We start from the raw sequence: 22,578 nt of genomic DNA, 5'->3' as shown, positions 1-22,578 counted from the left end.
TTCAAATTGCCAGCCAATTGAGTACTTACTGTTAATGGAAGACGGACCAGGACAGTTTGTATCTTTTTGCCCATGTCTACCTGATAGCTTGGCACTGGTATGTACAGACCCCTATATAGCAGAACACAGAGTTCCTATGGGTCATTATTGTGAGCTCATATCTGACAACCCATGCAGATATGTCTACAAATCTGCATGTCCCCGTATACTGTATTTGTCACCTTTGTTAAGTGCCCATATATACATGCATGTGGTTTGACCCCATGGAAGATGCCATATAGTTGTAGCCCAGCTACAATTATTCACATGCAATGTGGCTGCTATTTCTCATCTATATTCATTGCAGCCACATGCCAGTCATATGCCCCCATATACAGTGTACACAATATACAGTACATATATACTACATTTTCATGTCTATATACATTACATTGTCCAATAGAACAAAAGAAAAGAAGAGAAGAAAAGAAATGTGCGGCACTCACCCTTGTAAACTGTAGAATTTGTGTTCTTTTATTTGGAAAGTGACAAAAATATAATAAAATCCATCCGTTAAGACATCAGGTCATATATGAGGGTGCGGGAGTGGAGAGAGGACAACGGCATCAGAGCAGGACGACTATTCCTGGTGTGCGCTTTATATATACAGTATATACCTAAGAAGCAATATAAGGTTTTGAGTGAACCTGATGGGAATCTCTCATCTCTCCCTCCATCCTCCCCATACATCTCACCACCTCCTCATAACTGTTCCTCACAGAAAATGCTGTGTGTTAGGACTGGCGGAACGCACCAAATAATAATTGGAGATGATATAAGGTGCGTTCGCAGTCCGGGGTCCACCGTGCCGCTAAGACACCTGCTGCTTGGTAATGACGGGCTATATGGCGGTATAATGTGAGTACACACACGGGTTAGCTTCACCCGGTATGAAGGAAGCGAACCCTGTTGCGTCACAGGGCCGCGATACCGCACAGAGAACGCAAGTAAGGCGTCACAGAACTCTGCCCCAAGACTCAGGGTAAGAGTCCCTCAAGATCTCTTGCGCTCGACACCGCTACTGCGGTGCCAGGGAAACTAAAGTAAATATTTTCCGCACAGGAGTGCGTGCAGCACCACTCTGGCAGACGCCACTAACCACCCTAAGTAGGGCTAGGAAAGCGCACTATCTGCGCACAGCACCGCTCTGACGGTCGCTGCTAACTGGATTAGCAACTTGTGTAATTGTGCAGCATAGCACTGTCGGGCGCTAGGTAGCTATACCATTTGCGAGCAAGCAACAACACTAGGGATGGGAATGATTCGGAGCTTTCATCCATCGACAGCCATTCATCCACACACAAGTTAATAAGTTTACACTAGCGCATGTCCGAGCGGCCATGCGAACCTTTTATAGCAGTAGCGCTCTGGGACCTTCCTGATGGTCCAATAGGAGCGGCAACAGGACCTGAGCATGTGACCCCCGACCTCAAATGGGAGGTCGTCCCGTGGGCATGCTCATTGTGGGAAAAGCAGGACTTAGTCCCTGCTGAACAGTGCTGGCTACAAAGGCAGAGCCTGGAAAGGCAGCAGTACCCAAGCGCACAGTATCAGCTTGAGCCAGACGTTGGGATCAACGTCTCTGCTGAGCAGGTTCCACTGCGGCTGGAGGAGAATGGGAGACCGCAGTGGACATGGTTCGAGATTCCCCCTGAGCAGCGGCAGAAACTCGATGCCTAACATTATGTCTCCAAACATAGACTGCCCTCTCCTGCTCCCACCTACCTACACTCTACATGCTTCTTCTCATTGCGGGTGATATCTCTCCAAATCCTGGTCTTCCTCAGTCACTTCTATCTCTGATCCATGGTCTATCACAAATTTCCCCAATCTTTCTAACCTTATAGCCATTCACCCAGCCCACGTTTTCCCAGTCCCTCTAAGACTAGCTCTAATTAACGCTCACTGTCTGCAACAAACTTTCATACATCCATGAACTTTTCATCACTAACAAACTTTCCTTCCTCGGCATCACCGAAACCTGCCTCACCCCTTCTGACACAGTCTCTCCAGCTTTCTTATGCTGGATTCCATTTTTCTCACACCACCAATCCCAGCAGCAAGCTTTGTGAAGGAGTTTGTTTTCTCCTGTCATCTAACTCCTCCTTCACCTAAATTCCAATGTAATTATCCTTTACTCTCCTTTCTCTAGAGGTGAACTCTGTTCAAATATGCTCCTTCTCCAACCTTCAACTGGCTGTCATTTACTGTCCCTGAGGGCCAGCCACCACCTTCTTTGACCACTTTACCACCTGGCTGGTGTGCTTGCTCGTGTTCTGACATCTCAACTGTCATCTTCATTGACATTTCCCACTCAACGGTCTCTAAGCTTTCATCTCTCACCTCCTCCATTGGGCTTGCTCAATGGTCTTTCGGAGCCACTCAAAAAGATGGCCACACACTGGACCTCATATTTACCATCCTCTTTTCCCTATCTAAGCTCTATAAATCATCTCTCTCTTTCTGACCACAACCTACTTACATGTTCTTCCCTCTCCTCTCTAGGTGCACAATTCGACAAACTTGCACACCCTTGCAAAAATGTCAAACACCTTGATTTACACTCACTCTATGAATCCCTTTTCCCTCTTGCAGACAGAAGTACCTTACACAAAGCAGATGCTGCTTCTTTATATAACACCACACAGCTGCAACTCTCAAATTGGTCACCCACCTCACACATACCAAAGCTCGCCCAATCAACAGGCAGCCCTGGCACACCAGCCTGACTAAAGAACTGAGGTGGGCTTCCAGGGTTGCTGAGTGGATATGTCAAAGGTCCCATTCTAACGAGCACTTCATCACATTCAAACAGTTCCTCACTACTTTCAAGGCAACACTCTCTGCAGAAAAAAAGACTTTTCATCTCTCATATCCTCCCTGTCTCAAAACCCTAGACAGTTATTCAACACTTTCAATTCTCTCCTCCGTGTCATAGCCCCCCCTCCCTATCTTTTCATCTCAGCAGAAGACTTTGCCACATCCTTCAAGCAGAAGATTGATAACATCAGACAAAGCTTTAGCCTACAGTCCCCACAGCCCCACCTCATAACTGCTCAGCCCACCTCTTCCAAAACCAGCTCCTCCACCATTATGAAAGATCAACTTTCCTCTCTACTCTCCAGATCACATCGCACCACCCGTGCACTTGAACCAATCCTGTCCCACCACATCCCAAACCTTACCATAGTCTTCATCTCAACTCAAACCCAGCTCTTCAACCTGTCACTAACAACTGGTGTCTTCCCTTCTTGCTTAAAACATGCCTCAATCACACCCTTTCTCAAAAAGCCCACCCTTCACCCATCCTCTGTGTCTAGCTATTGAGTTGCCCCACCAGGGCCGTGGGGGTGCTCAGTACCGGGTCCTGAGTTCACGAGTTCCTGAGGTCATGGTGGCGACCCGGTCCGTGGTCCTGGGCGCCCATGAAAAAGGGAAAGGTCTTTAAAGGGGATAAAGTTTATGTTCGTGATGCCACCTGTGGTTTTCGGTCAGTGGGGACTGACGCTGCTTTAAGGGGTCCTCTGGGGTGATGTTATGGCAGCTAGATAGTATAACTTCCCACAGGTGAAGTGTTTCCCCAGGGCTCCCAGTGTGTAGATGGAAGATGGTGAATGGCGAAGCAAGGAACAAGGACACAGGTTTGCAGTCTCTTTACCTTGTTTACTGAAGACTTCAGGCAGCCACAGTCCAGGGCACCAGATCACAGGGCAGGCAGGGTTTGGCCGGCTTGGAGGCAAGTTAGGAGTCCCCTTTTCCAGGTGGAAATCAAAGCCTTCCTCTAGTGCCGTGGTGTTGTAGTCCCTTACTGCCTATGGCTTCAGAGAAGGTCCTCACAGATGTTCTCTCTCTCTCTGTCCCCCGTATAGGATAGGACATAACCAGTATGACTGGTGACTTGAGTCTGTTTATAGGGACTCTAGCACGCCCCAGGCTCTAAAGGTGTCACCGTGTCTCCTGCTTATTAAGGCGGACAGGTAATGTGAAGTTCAGCTGTCCTGCCGGTCTCTGATGTAAGTCTTAGAGAGTCCTTACAACCTCGGTGTTCCGGTTACTGGCTTCTGTGCCTCAGAAGGAGTCAGCCTGCTCAGGGCTGGTCTCCCCCTGGTATCTTCTCCTGTGCTTTGCTCTCCTGCATGCTCTCTGCAATCAATTCGGCTTTCAGTATAAACTCTTTCCAGGAACTACTGCACTGTATCTACACAGGTCTGTAAACCCTCTTCTGCATCAGACTGATCCAGTCTGTTTCCTGGCAAGAACTGTTCTTTGCTTTCCCTCCAAAACTATCTTATACATTGGGAGTCACCTAGTAAATAGAATCAAAAGCTCCCCGTGGTGGCCTGGAGTGTGAATGTGTTGCATGCTTGTGTTTACCTGGAGACAGTTATCCCTTCTTGCCTCCAAACGTAACATCACCTCCCCGTGAGGAAAGAAATGCTACTGTGATGACCAGGACCCTGGGGCACCACACTATCACTCCATATCACTTCTCCTCTATGCCTCAAAACTACTGGAACAACACGACCATCTTGATCTGTCCCCCCACTGCTCCTCCTGCTCCCTCTTTGACCTCTTACAATCTGGCTTCCGACCGTATCACTCCACTGAAACTGCCCTAGCTAATGTCACTAATGGCCTACTAACCACCAAATCCAAGCGACACTACTCTGTCATCCTCCTCCTGGATCTGACATCTGCCTTCGACACAGTGGACCATTCCCTCTTAATACAGATTATCCCATTTCTCAACATCACAGACTTGGCCCTATCTTGGATCTCCTCATACTTAACAGACTGGACATTCAGCGTCTCCTACTCACACACCACCTCCTAATCTTGCCCCCTATCGTGAAGAAAACAAAATTCATCTTTCCCTCATGTCACTCAAATCCTCCAACACACCTATCCATCAAAGTCAAAGTCTTCTAACTCTCCTCAGTACCGCAAGCTCGCTTGTAACCCTTGACTCTGATCTCTCCTTCAAACCACATATCCAAGCCCTATCCACTTCTTGCCGACTCCAACTCAAAAATATTTCCTGGATCCATACATTCCTTAATCAAGAATCTGCCAAAACACTAGTATATTCCCTCATCATCTCCCGCCTCGACTACTGCATTCTCCAATCTATCCTAAACTCTGCTGCCCGACTAATCAACCTGTCCCCTGCTATTTCCGATCTTCTCATTTCTGTTAATCCCTTCACTGGCTCTCGATAGCCCAGAGACTCCAGTTCAAAACCCTAACCATGACATACAAAGCCATCCACAACCTGTATCCTCCATACATCTGTGAACTAGTCTCCCGGTACTAACCTGCATGCAACCTCCGATCCTCACAAGATCTCCTTTTCTATTCCCCTCTTATCTCCTCTTCCCACAATCGCATACAAGTTTTCTCCCGCGCATCGCCCCTACTCTGGAATTCTCTAACCCAACATATCAGACTCTCACCTACCGTGGAAACCTTCAAAAAGAACCTTAAGATTCACCTCTTCCGACAAGCTTACAACCTGCAGTAACCCTTATTCCACCATACCACACCACAACCAGCTCTACCGTCACCTTCTTTATCCTCACCCATCCCTTGTAGACTGTGAGCCCTCGCGGGCAGGGTCCTCTCCTCTCTTGTATCAGTCGGTTACTTGTTTTGTTCAAGATTATGTACACCCCTTCTCACATGTAAAGTGCCAAGGAATAAATGGCCCTATAATAATAAATATTTATGATAAACTGTAGCTTGGGAAGTTTGTGAGTGGAAGTGCAACCATAAAATAGCAGCAGCTCTATTGCTCGAGGTCAGAGGACAACCCAAGGGTGCAGCTAATCCAGGTGGCTCACTTCCTGCAGCTCAAACCTCGCATGGTCTCCAGTCTTACACCCTTTTTCCTTTGTTTTTTTATGTCACCTTTTCCTCTACAGGGGGTCTCCATCTCCCATCCACTAAGTTGCTGTGCCACTTCAGGGACTGCATATATTACTTCCTATGAAGCAATTGTGAAGAAACAACCTTCTCAAATTTCGCTGTGCCCTTTCCCTTTATTCACATTGTTTCTATATCATCTGACCTGTATGTAACTATTCAGCAATGACGCTGCCGACTCCCTGCTGAATAGGCGGCCGCCTTCACTAACTTATGGGATGAGCTATAAGGTAGGGGAAGGATTAGATAAATACAGGCAGCACCTTGTGCACTGTGAGACACTGGGACACATTGCACCATGGCTCTGAAGCCGGACTCCTACGTGGTGCTGAATGATGGGAATAAAATGCCGGTGGTCGGATTTGGCACCTACGCCCCAGACACGGTGAGTGCATCAGGCAAAGTAGCGGCTACTCCACTGAATCCAAAGCAAAGTGGCATTACTGCTGGTCTCTCGCCACCTCTATGTTTCCCTATGCACCGTGCAACTATTGCGCCATATACCCCATAGGGAAACATAGAGAGTGTGCACTATTTCCGGCAACTCTGCAATTTTAACATGACATAATGAATGCATCTCATTCCGCACAGTACACCAAAGAACAGGCCGGTGAGAGCACCAAGGTCGCCATTGAGGTCGGATACCGTCACATTGACTGTGCATTTTTCTATGGCAATGAGGTCCAGGTCGGCCAAGCCATTAGATCAAAGATTGCTGATGGGACGGTGAAGCGGGAAGACATTTTTTACACTGGGAAGGTAGCTGTAGAACGTAAAGTTCGGAACAATCAAATTATCAGTAACATAGCCACTAGGTGGTGATGCCGACCTGTTATACACTTTAATTTCTTCTGCAGCTTTCGAGCAATAACCAGACTCCTGAGAGAGTTCGACCTGCGCTGGAGAAATCTCTGAAGGATCTACAGCTGGATTACATGGATCTCTTCCTTATCCATTCTCCGGTGGAGTTCAAGGTCTGTAAATATATGTGTGGGATCAGCCATGGCTCCCATTTAGTTATTATTATTATTATTATAGCGCCATTTATTCCATGGCGCTTTACATGTGAGGAGGGGTATACATAATAAAAAACAGGTACAATAATCTTATCAATAAAAGTCACAACTGGTACAGGAGGAGAGAGGACCCTGCTATGACTTCTTCTAACTTTCTACAATACAGTTCTCTTTCAATGTCTCTTTCTTAGGATGCTGCCACACGTGGGGCAGGAGCAGCTCTGCGGCCTTCTGTCTAGGCCTCTGACAGGATCCCACCCTTGTCAGGGACCCACTACCTGAGCGGAGCTCAGATAGCAGCTGTCTGAGCAAAGCTCAGATCACTTCTGCCTCACTTCCTATCCAGAGCACAAGGTTTACCTAATTGTGAAGAGTGCCCTAATAAATAGGAGCATAGCTCCACCTGGTGGACTGGAGTGTGAAATGTGTTGTGTGTTGGTGTTACCTGGTAAAGAGTTCTCCTTTATTGCCTCCAAACGTAACATCACTCCCCCCTAGAAGAGAATGATATTGCTGCAATGACCAGGACCCTTGGGTGCTGCACAGCGCTTTGGTGGATCGGTGGTTACTGCAGGTTGTAGGCTTGTCGGAAGAGGTGGGTCTTCAGGTTCATTTTGAAGGATTCCGCAGTAGGCGAGAGTCTGATATGTTGGGATAGAGAGCTCCAAAGGAGGGGGGGATGCTCGGGAGAAATCTTGTATGCAATTGTGGGAAGAAGAGATAAGAGGGGAGTAGAGAAGAAGATCTTGTGAGGATCGGAGGTTGCATGCTGGTAGGTACCGGGAGATGAGGTCTGTGATTGGAGTAGAAGACACAATACTTTGTGAATTATATGTGAATCCTTTTTCCCTACAGCCTGGAGATGATCTCATTCCCTTGGATGAAAATGGGAAATTCATTTTTCATAACACAGATATCCGGGAAACATGGAAGGTAAACATTGGGGTACTGGTTGTCTTAAATAGCTTGATGTAAGCAAGTAAAGTGGCAGCTCTTAAGATGGCTTCCATGGACACGATCTCGGTGAACATTAGTCTTCACCCTTTGACACTTAAAAAAAAAAGAGATCTGAATTTATGTATGGCCGCCCTGATTAATTTCACAGAGTGGCTGCTGGCCGGTGGAGTTGGCTGGCAGAAAATAGACAGAAAGATGGGTAAGAACTAGGAGGCCAAAGTCAGGAACAAAATCGAGTCATGTAAGGTAGTCAGTCAGTACACAAGCCGGGGTCAATGACAGGAATAAACAGGTGGAGTCACAGCTGGAAAGTAGGAATAAACCAGATGAAGTAAAATACTGGCTTCAGGGGTTATAATTATCTAAGTGTTGATGGAAAACTCTAAACAGAATAACTTTTCCTCCAACACGTGGGGAAAGATTCCCAGAATCGGAAAGAGAATCTCACAGATTATCTCACCCCATCTTCTAGGCTATGGAAGCGTGCAGAGACGCCGGCCTCGTCCGATCCATCGGAGTCTCCAATTTTAACCGCCGGCAACTGGAGCTGATTCTCAACATGCCAGGACTCAAGTACAAACCAGTGTGCAACCAGGTACATATCACCGACCAGTAAGGATCAATCGCACATAAATATCCTAAAGAATTAGAAAAACATGTTTGAAAAAAAAACAAAAAAAAAAACAGCGCCACTCTTTCCCACAGGTTGTGTGTGGTATTGCAGTTCAACCTCATTCACGTTAATGGAGCTGCAATACAAGATATAACACATAGACAAGTGTGGGGCTGTTTCTGGAGAAAAAAGCAAACATAGCCATATTGCCCTAATATTATACCATCAACATGTTTACAGTGAAATGTTGTTTAAATACCGTAATTGCTTTCTGTACACGGTGTTATATATAGTAATCAGCCATTATATCTCTGCACAGGTGGAATGTCACATATTCCTCAATCAGAGCAAATTACTGGAGTTCTGCAAATCTCGTGATATCGTGCTGGTCGGATACAGTGTACTGGGGTCCAGCAGAATAGAGGGCTGGTAAGAACAAGGATATTGGTATATTATATGTGATAGTGTCCAAGAAAAAGGCAAATATAAGGAAATAACTACAATAATGCTGCTCCTATATACAAGAATATAATTACTATAATACTGCCCCTATGTACAAGAATATAACTACTATAATACTGCTCCTATGTACAAGAATATAACTGCTATAATACTGCTCCTATATACAAGAATATAAGTACTATAATACTGCCCCTATGTACAAGAATATAACAACTATAATACTGTTCCTATATACAAGAATATAATTCCTATAATACTGCTCCTATGTACAACAATATAACTACTATAATACTGCCCCCTATGTACAAGAATATAACTACTATAATACTGCCCCTATGTCAAAGAATATAACTACTATAATACTGCCCCTATGTCAAAGAATATAACTACTATAATACTGCCTATATGTGCAAGAATATAACTACTATAATACTGCTCCTATGTACAAGAATATAACTACTATAATACTGCTCCTATGTACAAGGATGTAACTATTATAATACTGCTCCTATGTACCAGAATATAACTACTATAATACTGCCCCTATGTACAAGAATATAACTACTATAATACTGCCCATATGCACAACAATATAACTACTATAATACTGCCCCCTATGTACAAGAATATAACTACTATAATACTGCCCCCTATATACAGGAATGTAATTACTTGTTTCATTGCCCCTGTATTACCCTTAACATCATGTCTCATGTAATAGTGACTATCATGTGATAGTAGTAACAGTACCCTCCATAGTATGCATAGGATAGCATCACATATAGTGCTGATATAATAGTGTCTTTCACCGAATTATACACCACAGACGTCCATATAATGACTCTTTTATTTTTGTTTTATTGAGAACCATAAACAAATGTTCTTGTTCCCTATCGCTTTAACAAAATTTTATGAAAAGTGTGAGATGTAGCTTATTTTTTTTCTGACAGGATTGACCAGAATTCCCCCAAAGTGCTTGAAGACCCCGTATTAAATACAGTCGCCAAGAAGCTGAACCGCTCTCCTGCGCAAGTGGCCCAAAGATATTTGCTGCAGAGGGGATGTGTCGTCTTGGCAAAAAGCTTCAGCCCTGAGAGGATCAAGCAAAACTTTCAGGTAAATGAGGAAATTCGAATTACAATAATTTCCTTCATCTTAAAAACAATAAAAAAATGTATTACTTTTAATTGTCAGGTTTTTGACTTTGAATTAAGTGACGAAGATATGAAATCTATAGATGGAGTGAATATAAACTTGCGTTACCTGATTATCCATCCGTAAGTGTTTTTCCTGATTTTCTATTTACTGTTATTTATTATTTTTACAAGTATTTTTTATGTATTTTAATTTGCTATCTTTTATTTTATTTACTTACTTTTATAATCTATTTTTTAATTTTAGCTGGAAAGAAAGCCCCAAGTATCCATATCATGATGAATATTAAGGACTTTGACCAATTTCTCTGGATTCATCCTGTTAACACCTGTGTCTTAGTATCTTTATCTAGCAGATTGCTGTCTACATAGAATATACGATATAAGATATGGATTCTGACTGTGCTGTAGCGCTTATTATGCCTCAGATTTGAAATGATAGCACATACATAAAATTTAACATGCAATGAGAAATTCTATAACTGAGTTCAGATGCTATACATCCACTGCAAAATCTTTTTTTATTCTAGGTCAAGAGTTCAGCATTCTTCTTTATATTGCAATAAAATAAATTTCATATTCAATTTAATTTGAAGGTGTCATCTCTTTGAAAGTTTTGCAAATACTCCTTTACCTCATCAAAAACTAATGATGCAATTCAATATCTCGAGTCCTCTTACAATTCTGTACAACATGATATCAATTTCATTGTTTTCAGTCTTTCACATGGCTGTCAATGAGCTGAGAATTTGTAGTGGCATTTGTGATCGTGCCCATAGCGGTCCCTTAGCTTTGTAAACATTTTAAATGTATTTTAATATGTGTTTTATTATTTTAGTTTAAAACACTCTTTTCTGTTGTTTTCCACCATATACGTTTCAGTTTTCCTGCTAGGGCTTTAAATATGATATATGAAAATAAGCAAATTAAACAAAACAACATCATCAGTATTAAGATATCATGACATGAGAGTGTCCCCAAAGTCAGCTTTGTAACGATGCATACAATAGTCCTTCAGTTCTCATCACTACAATCTCCCTTAATGAGTTTCTGTTCCCACATGTTCCTTCTGTTTATCATTTTTCAGTATTTCTGGTTGAAAAAAGTCAGTGGAATTTACCAGTGAGTAATTTACAATGTGTTTTTGATGTCTCAGAATTTGTACTAATTTTTCAAAATGATTAGATATTTTCATTGTAAAAATTTCTTCATGTCTTTAGCGATTTCTTAAGAATTTCCACACTACTGGATGCAATTATATCCTGTAAAATATCAGCTCCTTTCATTGCAATATGAATTCATGATGTCGCAGAGACTGTTCGTATCACCTTTTTAGTCTTTTTGTTGTCTTCCAGTACAATACTACTACCCTGCTCCCTGAGTGGTGGAAGGGTACAGACTGAGGGAGAATTCAGGAGCTAAGGCAAGCTATGTGGCCCCGGGATCTTCACCATCAGAAGTAATCCGGGGAACGGGGGCTAGCTATGGCGCTCCTAGCGTTAGGGACAGGGAAGGAGCCCCTGGTCCCGGAACACCTGACAACAAAGTCATGACACCTATATGGCAGAACACAGTTCATTTGGGTCATTATTGTGAGCTCAAGCTGCCAACCCATCCAGATATGTCTGCAAATCTGCATGTCCCCGTATACTGTATGTGTCACCCTCTTCTGTTAAGTGCCCATATATACATGCAGGTTTGACCCCATGGAAGATGCCAGATAGTTGTATGGCAGCTACAATTAGTCACATGCAATGTGGCTGCCATATCTCATCAATATACATTGCAGCTCTTATTCATGGCTAGCTTAATGAAGTATCTGACCAAACAGAATGCAAATGAAAGCCAAATGCTAAACCAGGCCAATAATGAAAAACATTATCACCACCATGTCTGATTTGAGGTTCTGACTTACCTACTTCCAAATTACCCATAGACTTTAGTCTTCCAGGCAGTCATCATTTGTATCGTGACATTCATGCTGTTACAGAAGCAAAGATCCTGTATATCAGACACAGCCGACTCCACAAAGAAAAGGCAGATATGGTATATTACCGTCTCTGTCTTTTCTATTGCTGTATGCTCAGCACTGAGAAAGTATGAAGTATAGAAAGCTCCGACAACTCTCATGTTATCACCGGGTGCTGGAACTGCTGTGTCCAATGAGACCTAGTTTATTCTGTTATGCTGCCAGGAGGCTGAATCCCACTGTAACTTGGGCTAATACACCAGCCCCAGTTAAAGGGGAAATCACTTTTTTTTTAAAGCTTTTAATTGTTGAAATGCCCCCAAAGGTCTTTCATGAGTGTTACAGAACCCCCAGCACCAAGAATATGTTATGCAGTATATATTATGTATAATAGGTTCCATGTGAAATGCATCAGTCCACAGGCTGCGCCCCTGGTCAGAGGGGACAAGATATTCTCCTTCTGACCTCCCCCACCTTTGTAATTCCCACAGTAAATATCAGCAGGCTCCGGCCCCCTGCGGCTATTGTAATGTATGTCTGGCCTGCTTTTTCTATTGGCCTGCCCTGTGTATCTGTGTTATATATTCTGTGTGCTGTGAATAAAGTGTGTTCTTTTAGACTGGAAATACGTGGAGTAGCAGTCAGCTTTTATATGCTCTCACGTAATCAAGGAATTCCAGCCAGCGTCCTTCATTCATAATCCAGCAAAAGCAGAGTGGACCTCCTGAAACACGGGGTGGTACTGAAAGAGGTACCCCAGCTTGGTAGACCCCGTTACAATGAGCTTATGGGGAAAGGGGGCAAAAAGCCACTACCAATGCATATCATTATTACTACTGAAGAAAAAAACCACGACGTGTACAATTAATAATTATTACATAAAAGGGAACAACATTAAAATACATTTTAGTATTCCTCTGTGGTCATAAAAGTTAATGTTAAAGACATACACATATTTCTTTTACTTTCTACTTTGACATCGCACAATATCAGCAAAAAATAATATGTAAATAACATTCACATTAACCCCTTAACGACCATTGGTATTTTTGGTTTTGCATTTTCATTTTTTGCTCCCCTTTTTCCTAGAGCCATAACGTTTTTTATTTTTCTGGTCAAAATGGCTTGGTTTTTTGCTTGAAGAGTTGTACTTTTTGAATGACACCATTGGTTTTACCATGTCGTATACTCGAAAACTGGAACAAAATTCCCAAGTGCGGTGAAATTGCAAAAAAAAAAGTGCAATCCCACAATTGTTTTGGGAGTTGTTCACCATGTTCAATTAATGCTAATACTCACCTGCTATTATGATTCTCCGGGTCATTACGAGTTCATAGACACCAAACAAGTCTAGGTTATATTTTATTTAAGTGGTGAAAAAAAATTCAAAGTTTGTTAAAAAAAACAATTTTATATCACGCCATTTTCTGAGACCCGTAGTGTCTCCATTTTTGTGATTTGGAGCTTTTTTTTGTGCACTGAGCTGATGTTTTTAATGATAACATTTTGAGCTGATACTATCTTTTGATCGCCGTTACTGCGTTTTAATGTAATGTAAAAAAAACGTAATTCTGGAGTTTTTAATTTTTTTCTCATCACGCAGTTTAGAGATCAGGTTAATTCTTTTTTATATTGATTGATCGGGCAATTCTGAACGTGGCGATACCAAATATGTGTAGGTTTTCATGCACAATAAATAAAGGTCCTTAATTAACGAAAATTTGTCCACCGTATACATTTGGGGAAGGGTGGTCCTCATTCTAAAACTGGCCTTTCAGAGTCAGTGAGTTCGTATGATGGAAGATTAATCATTTGAAGTTCTTTATCCTGAGGGTCTGTTGTTTGTATTTTTTTCCTCTGCATATTCTTACACTGATTAAGCCCAATTTTTATAAACATTTTTTAAGAACTGCGTTAAATTGAAATTTCGTAGCTGGAAACAAATTTTTATGTATAAAGAAAGAACACTGAGTTTCAGGTCTTTTTAATATTAGCAACCGGACGAATTATTTAAAATGCAAATTGTCTCTTCAGAGAGGAAGAGGTCTTGAACTCTAGGGCCACCTTTAGGAAGTAGCAATCCTACAAAGTCATTAACGACCCTTTAGCGAGCCTTGAAATATGACTTAGGATAAAATCCAAATCACAACCTCTATTTGTAGACACTGTGTTTCGGGGTATTGTCCCTGGTCAGTACAAAGTATGAGATCTGATTTGGCTAGGTGAGAGACTAAGACTGGGATCTAAGGGGTAACGTTTCTCCTTGTGGAGTCTGGCATGCCAGTATGAGGAGACTTAAACACCTTGCATGCTCCTCTTGTAAATTACGGTAAATATGCAAATTGTTAGTCTCTCACCATTCGGATTCTCTGGCAAAAGTCTGAAAGCAGATTTTATGTCTGTCTTTGCCATCAGAGCTCCTCCACCAGATGATTTTAAGAGGTCCACTTCTTGGTCAAAAGATGCGTACTTGACAGATGCTTCAAATGTATACTCTTCATCATTCAAAGATGCGCCCTTAAGTTAGGGAAGGTCGTATATAATTCTGAGACTACCCATTTTAGGAACCACGCCTAGAGGCGATAACCTAAAATTTTGTAAATGGAGGGGAGAACAAAGGACCGGACATTCTACCCATTTCTATTTCTTTATCCTTTACCACTTTTTCAAACATTTTAACCGAAGACAAATTTTAAACCCAAAAACAACCTCTGCTCAAAAACTCTGAAACATAAAAAGCGTATTTAAAACCTCTGAAAATTAGTTCAGCTTTGTCTCGACTTGAGAGTAGCTTGAGCCGGTGCTTATGCTTCACTGGCGTCAATGCTCTTGAAAAGAAGCTCTTTGGATCCTGATCTTTTTAACACGTTTTGAGGAACGCTCATGGCAAATCTGCAATTATTCTGCCTTTCACATGATGATTCATTAAATTCAAAGCAGAAACCTCTTTTATTTACTAGGCTAATGACTGTCTGGAAAAATTATTTCTCTGCGGCAAAATAAGGTTAATCCACAACCTCATATCTTTAACACCGTATTTCATTGTAGGGCGCACCGACAACTTTTGTCTGAATAATTCATCGTAATTGCACCAGGTCATACCACCAAAATTACAGTATGTCTCTAGCACAATGAAATAAGTGTGAACAAAATATGGGCTTCTTCTCTTCCTGGAAGTAACGTAGATATATCTACTTATTCCAAACCCCAAATGCGTTCTTTAATAGACTGATTTAAATGAAAGCCTAAATGTGAAATTTCCCATGTTAGAGCCTCCTTAAGACTAACCTCGGACACCCCAGAAATTTTTCTCAATCTTGGGGTTGTCAGACTTATACAAAAGTTGACTAAGGCTTATGCTCCTAATCTCTGGCTCTTCTAATGTATCCACAATTATTTTCCTCACTGTATGTTTAAGGCTAGCTAAATGCTCATAAACAGGAGGGACTAACGGGAGCATTGATAATCTCACCTCCTTTTTTCTGCCACGTGACATAGACTGGATCCTCAAGTGACAATTTCCTGGTCTTCAGTGCTGATAGCCTTATTAAGAGGCAAGCACTGACGCCACCCATTTTCTTTTGATCTGGCCAGTGACTAGTCCTTGGATGAATTCCTCGCCTCACCTCACAAATCTTCTGCTGTTGATGCACCTCTTCTTCCTCTGTAGTCCCTTGCTGTGGATGTCCCCAGGCACGACATATGTTCCACTGCTACCTCTACTGGTGCCGCCGATCTATCATGACGACGCAATGAATCCAGGACGCTCTTCTCTGGAACCACATACGCAGCGCTATGACGTCCGCGATGACGCAACTAGGCCTCTGAACGGTGGGTGGCGACTTGCTCTAGGAGTCATTCTTCTTCCTGGCAGCCAGCGGCTGGGGTAGGTCCTCCAGCATCTTTTTTTATTAAGGTTCATACATCTCTCTTGCCTGCACTTTTCCATCGCTTCCAAATCTGCTTTAGCATTTTCTGCTTCTTCTTCGACAGGTAACCTTCCTTCTTCCTTTGATGCCACTGGATGCGCCTGGTCTTCAAGACATTTCTTATGCCATTCCTCCCTGCCAGCTTCGCCCGCTCTTCTGATCAGCTGGTAAAGTAGATTCTCTATCGTTTTATATCTTCTTCTGATGGCGAGTGCCAGTTGATGTCCGTACATGACTTTAAATACTTCATATTCTTCTCGCTCTTTTGCAGGCCGCCAATCACATTCTTTGAAAAAGACCGCGCAGCCAAGTGGCCGAAATCAGTTTTTAACCTGCTCATGACCTTGCGTAGCTGACTCCAGAGAGCTTTCGACATAGTAAATGTGACTAGAAAATCAAATGTTAAAACAGCACACGATACTGAATACAATAAACTGTTTAATACCCATCAACACCCAATTAATTCTGTGCAAACAAGTAACCACCATGATACAAAATGGGGGCCCCAAATTCATACATTTCCAGTGTGTATTAACTTGTTATGTTTATAAACTGACCACTGCACCACGCCGCCACCACTTTTCTTCACATCCGGCCTGTTTAGTCTGCCTGTGATATATCCTGCATCTGGCTCAACTTTGATTATTTGATCAAGATGAGTACAGGCCTCTCCCCTCTGCTTCACACCTGAATGCATTTGTTAGCAAATATATTGAGATCAGTACGTCTGCATAGATGTCAGTTTGCTGAGCATCACCTAAGTACAGCACTTAAGTGTACGGCAATGAGTTAGACCAGAATTGAACCAGAAGAGAACTGAAGGTATCAGGATGCATAGTCACAGTAAACAATATTTCTGTTTAAATGAATTGGTCATCCGCCCCCCCATCCTCCCCATACATCCCACCACATCCTCAGAACTGTTCCACAACATAAAATCCTGTGTCTCCAAACACAGACAGCCCCTTCATGCCCTCTCCTGCTTCCACCTACTAACATTTTATCGAATTGTCCTCATTGCGGACAATATGTGTTGAAATCCTGGTGTTCCTCACCGCATGCCCACAGTCATGTTTACCGCTCTGATCCATGATCTATCATAAATTTCCCCAACCGTTCTAACCTTAAACCCATTCGTTCAGCTCTCACTTCCCCAGTCCCTCTAACAGGAGGTCTGTGGAACGCTCACTCTGTCTGCAACAAGCTTTCATACATCCATGATCTTTTTATCATTAAACTTTCCTTCCTCGGCATCACCCACTGTCCCTTCTTTTGAGTTGCACTCTGTTCGCATATACTCCCTCTCCAACCTCCAACTGGCTGTCATTTACTGCCCTCAGGGCAAGCCACCGCCATCTTCGACCACTGCACCACCTACCTACTTAATTTCCTTTCTGCTGACATCCCCACTATCATCATGGGTGACTTCAACATCCCCACTGACACTTCCAACTCAGTGATCACTAAGCTTTTATCTCTCACCTCCTCCTTCAGGCTTCCTCAACAGTCTTTCTGAGCCACTCACAGAGATGGCCACACACTGGACCTCATCTTTACCCACATCTTTTCCCTACCTACCCTTTATAACTCATCTCTCCCTCTTTCTTACCACAAACTACAAACATTCTCTTCCCTCTCTTCTCTAGAAATGTCAAACATCTTGATCTATACTCACTCTCCGAATCCCTTCTCCCTCTTGCAGACATAAGTTCCTTACACAATGCACATGCTGCTGCTTTATATAACACTGCAATAGCTGCAGCTCTCAAATTGGTCACCCCCTCACACATGTCACGCTCGCGCCCTGACTGGTGGGCGTGAGCTTGGCGGATTTGTGACCCCACTGTGCCACAAACCAGACTACCCTGGAAGGGGCATGACAATGACAGCTTCCTTGGTCTTCACTGGAGCCTCTGATGGTGAGGTCAGGCTTGAGCGGCAGGCAGCTGCCAGGTGCTACTCCAGGGTGTTGTCTGGCTGTGGCTGCTGATCCCACTTGGAGAACATGAACACTTGGACAGGTGCGGGCATAAGGCAGGACTGGCAGAAGGGCACGGCTGAAACTCAGACGAGTAGGCTGGCACGGCTGAGACACAGGGCTGGCAGAGACACAGGGCTGGCAGGTACGGCAGAGACACAGGGCTGGCAGGTACGGCAGAGACACAGGGCTGGCAGGAAAGGTAGAGACACAGGGCTGGCAGGTACGGCAGAGACACAGGGCTGGTTGGTGTGGTGTATGAAGGAACAGGTAGAGACCTGTTCACACAGGAGGTATAGGTAAGGAAACAAGCAGAAAGGAATGAAGTATGAAGGAACAGGTTGGGACCTGTTCACTCAGGAGATGAAGATACGGAAGCAAGCAGGGAGGAATGGAGTGTGAAAAAACAGGCTGGACCTGTTCACACAGGAAGAGAACCGTAAGGCTGCGTATAGGAATGGTAGAGCAGCAGGAGATAGAGCAGCAACAGAAGCTAAGCAGAGCGGAACCACAAGGAATGCGGAGAGGAGCTGCAGCAAGAGGTTTCTGCAGCAGCAAAGCAGAGTAGAACGGAGCAGAACCGCAGGAGTGCGGAGCAGAGGCAAAGCTGCAAGGGAATGGAGCCCAGGCAAAATCACAAGGGTTCAGAGCAGGCAGAGCCGCAAGAGTGCAGAACATAAGCAGACTGAGAACACAAGGAAAGACACAGCAGGGAAGGAAGCCACAGACAAGGAGACAGAGATAGGACTAAGTTCAGACAAGGTAGTGGAACAAGACAAGGTACAAGAACAAAGACACAGGGACCAGGATATTCTGCCTCCTTGAGGGCGGACAAACCTAAGCAAGGCAAAGCAAGGACACAGACACAGAGACTTGGATATACAGCTTCCTGGAGGGCAGACCAACAAGAACAAAGCAAGGCTAAGAGTAGAGCCTCCAGAGATGGAGGAACACAGAGCAAGGCCTGGCAACTCAGAAGCTAAACACTAACTGAGTTTACACATTGCACAGTCCCAGACCACTGGGTGGAGCTGCACTAAATACTGGAGGCCTCTTGGTAATTGGTCAGGAACAGATTAGACAGGTGCACCTGATTCCTATAAGAACCAGAAAGTTCAGGCGTCGCCCCCCTATGCACACAGCCAGGAAGCATGCAGAGAGCAGAGGCACAGAATATGGAGCTCTCAAGAAACAGAAACCACATCATGACCTGGAGCAGTGGGTAAGATAGTGTGAGAGATGAGAGGCCGTGCCATGATGCCAGCAGAGTTGTTACAACACATAACAAAGCTCGCACAATCAGTTGGCAACCCTGGCACACCAGCCTGACTAAAGAACTGAAGTGGGCTTCCAGGGTTGCTGAGTGGATATGGCAAAGACCCCATTCCAACGAGCACTTCATCACATTCAAACAGTCCCTCACTATTTTCAAGTCCATACTCACTGCAGCAAAACAAACCTACTCCTCATCACTCATATCCTCCCTGTTTCACAACCCTAAACAGCTATTGAACACTTTCAATTCTCTCCTCTGTCCCCAAGCACCCCATCCTTCTTTTCTCATTTAAGCGGAAGAGTTTGCCTCATCCTTTAAGCAGAAAATTGATAACACCAGACCAAGCTTTGGCTTACAGTCCCTACAGCCCCTCCTCATAAATGCTTAGCCTCCCTTCTCCAAAACCAACTTCTCCACCATTTTGGAAGATCAACTTTCCTCTCAACTCTCCAGATCACATCTCATCACGTGTGCAGTTGACCCGAATCTGTCCCACCTCATTTCAAACCTTACCACAGTCTTCATCCCAACCCTGACCCATCTCTTCAACCTGTCAATAACTGGTGTTTTTCTCTCATGCTTCAAATATGCCTTAATCACACCCATCTGCAAAAAGCCCACCCTTGACTCATTCTTTGTATCTAGCTATTGCCCCTCATCACTTCTCCACTATGCATCAAAACTGCTGGAACAACACATCTATCTTGAACTGTCCTTCCACTGCTCTTTCTTTTCCCTCTTTGACCACTTACAATCTGACTTCCGACCGCATCACTCCACTGAAACTGCCCTTACTAAAGTCACCAGTAATCTACTAACTGCCAAATCCAAGTGACACTACTCTGTCCCCGTCTTCCTGGACCTGTCCTCTGCCATCGACACAGTGGACCATTCCCACTTACTACAGATCATCTAATTTCTCGGCATCACAGACCTGGCCCTATCTTGGATCTCCTCATACCTAACAGACTGGACATTCAGCCTCTCCTACTCATACACCACCTCCTAATCTTGCCCCCTATATGTCGGTGTCACCCAAGGTTCAGCTTTAGGACCCCTCTTCTTTTCCATCTACGCCTTTAGCCTGGGACGACTCATAGTGCCCTAAGGCTTTCAGTATCACCTCTATGCTGATGACACAGAGATCTACCTCTCTGGACCCGATATCACCTCTCTACTAACCAGAATCGCACAATGTCTGGCTGCTAGTGTTGAGCGATACCGTCCGATACTTGAAAGTATCGGTATCGGATAGTATCGGCCGATACCCGAAAAATATCGGATATCGCCGATACCGATATCCGATACCAATACAAGTCAATGGGACATCAAGTATCGGAATGTATCCTCATGGATCCCAGGGTCTGAAGGAGAGGAAACTCTCCTTCAGGCCCTGGGATCCATATTAAAGTGTAAAATAAAGAATTAAAATAAAAAATATTGTTATATTCACCTCTCCGGCGGCCCCTGGACATCAGCGGGAGGATCCGGCGTCCGGCACGGCTTCTTTCTTCAAAATGCGCGCCTTCAGGACCTGTGGAATGACGTCCCGGCTTCTGATTGGTCGCGTGCCGCCCATGTGACCGCCACGCGACCAATCAGAAGCCGCGACGTCATTCCTCAGGTCCTAGAAGGCGCTCATTCTAGGACTTTAGCTGAGGAATGACGTCGCGGCTTCTGATTGGTCGCGTGGCGGTCACATGGGCGGCACGCGACCAATCAGAAGCCGGGACGTCATTCCACAGGTCCTGAAGGCGCGCATTTTGAAGAAAGAAGCCGTGCCGGACGCCGGATCCTCCCGCTGATGTCCAGGGGCCGCCGGAGAGGTGAATATAACAATATTTTTTATTTTAATTCTTTATTTTACACTTCCGATACCGATACCCGATATCACAAAAATATCGGATCTCGGTATCGGAATTCCGATACCGCAAGTATCGGCCGATACCCGATACTTGCGGTATCGGAATGCTCAACACTACTGGCTGCTATTTTATCTTTCTTCTCTGCTAGATTTCTAAAACGTGTAAATCACCACAAATGTCCTACTACATAGAGTTATTGGTACTTCTCAATACAAAACACACCTGAGCGACCGAAAATTATGGTCAACTCAATGAAGCTCACCAAACCAGAAATAATTAATTAAAATATAACATTTATTAAGAAATATTAAAAGAGATCCAAAAAGGCCACATATAAAAATACAAACAATAACCCCAAATCAGAGGGAAACATCCATCTACAGGCCAATACACATGTAATCATTCACAGGAATAGTCTGTATATATGCTGGAAAGAAAGCATCCGTTTTAGGTAAGCACAGGCTGAAGCACCTATATATATATAAGCATACCATGCCCATCGGCACCTAATCCATAATGAGTGCAGAAAACTGTATCTCCATAATGCTGGACCGACAGGGATTATAACATGTGTCTAAACTACGGTGTGCTAAGAGCCCAGGATGACCAATAAAGACATATGCATCTTACCAGGAAAGTGCCCGTGTGTTGGATGTTCTCCTCTGGCGCCCCGACGCGCATTTCGCCCTCTGCTTCTTCCGGGGGCATGACTATGGAGGTGAGGAGGGTCTATTTAACACGGGTGATAGCCAATGGGAAGTGCCGAGAATGCGGAGGACATGAAAAGCGGAAGTCCAGAGAGGTACATCGGCGCATGCGTCAGCCATTCACCGCCGTAAGTAAGGAACACTTCCTGTCCTGCGCCAGGCGGACCGCATGTGGAACGCATGCAGGTCCATAGTAGGCGCAGCCGGAAGTGTACGGGGCGAGGGCCGACAGCGCATGCGCGCCACCTCCGTGGAGAATTAAGGGAAAACCTATATCGTGCTAGAAAAGCAGATAGCGCTTGCGTGCCCGCAAAACAAAACAAAAGGGAACTATTGTACTATTAGATAAAAACTAATAGTGGCGATAATGAGAGGAAAAAAGTGTACATAACTAGCAATCTGTGCTGTGTAAGAGCGTAATAATTGCAACGCTGAATCCCTAACGTGATGTAAGTGAACTGTTACATACATGAAAACAAGGGGAGACAAAAAGAAAACCGACTAGTATAGAAAAAAATAAATACGGAAACTAATATAAACCCCTAATTATCATATATATATACATATATGAAAAACTCAGTACACCTATATATAATGTGATATGCATGGACATGATATCATGTATACAAAGAACCCCTAAAAGTTTCTAATGCTAGGCATCCGATAACAAATACACTAACATACCCTAATA

The 22,578-nt window shown here is 43.9% G+C and overlaps 1 protein-coding gene across 1 annotated transcript; it reads left to right on the top strand.

The window, feature by feature from the left end:
- Positions 1–5,980: 5,980 nt before the first annotated feature.
- On the top strand, positions 5,981–10,752 carry LOC138675131 (aldo-keto reductase family 1 member C1-like). Its single transcript, XM_069763123.1, has 9 exons — positions 5,981–6,346; positions 6,553–6,720; positions 6,819–6,935; positions 7,833–7,910; positions 8,407–8,529; positions 8,867–8,976; positions 9,960–10,125; positions 10,204–10,286; positions 10,411–10,752. Exons 1-9 carry the CDS (start codon positions 6,260–6,262, stop codon positions 10,451–10,453), a joined length of 975 nt encoding a protein of 324 aa, XP_069619224.1. The 5' UTR covers positions 5,981–6,259; the 3' UTR covers positions 10,454–10,752.
- Positions 10,753–22,578: the final 11,826 nt, after the last annotated feature.

This window comes from Ranitomeya imitator, chromosome 4 (genome assembly GCF_032444005.1).
Source record: "Ranitomeya imitator isolate aRanImi1 chromosome 4, aRanImi1.pri, whole genome shotgun sequence".
In the NCBI taxonomy this organism is placed as follows: Eukaryota; Metazoa; Chordata; class Amphibia; order Anura; family Dendrobatidae; genus Ranitomeya; species Ranitomeya imitator.
The sequence above is the reverse complement of the archived record's forward strand: the minus strand, read 5'-3'. Positions and strand labels throughout refer to the sequence as shown.

Bases quoted from the DNA above. Each gene is read 5' to 3' on its own strand.
- LOC138675131 (XM_069763123.1), top strand. From the start codon at position 6,260: ATGGCTCTGAAGCCGGACTCCTACGTGGTGCTGAATGATGGGAATAAA. The intron at 6,347-6,552 runs GTGAGTGCATCA...CATTCCGCACAG, and splicing joins GCACCTACGCCCCAGACACG to TACACCAAAGAACAGGCCGG. The intron at 10,287-10,410 runs GTAAGTGTTTTT...TTTTAATTTTAG, and splicing joins CGTTACCTGATTATCCATCC to CTGGAAAGAAAGCCCCAAGT.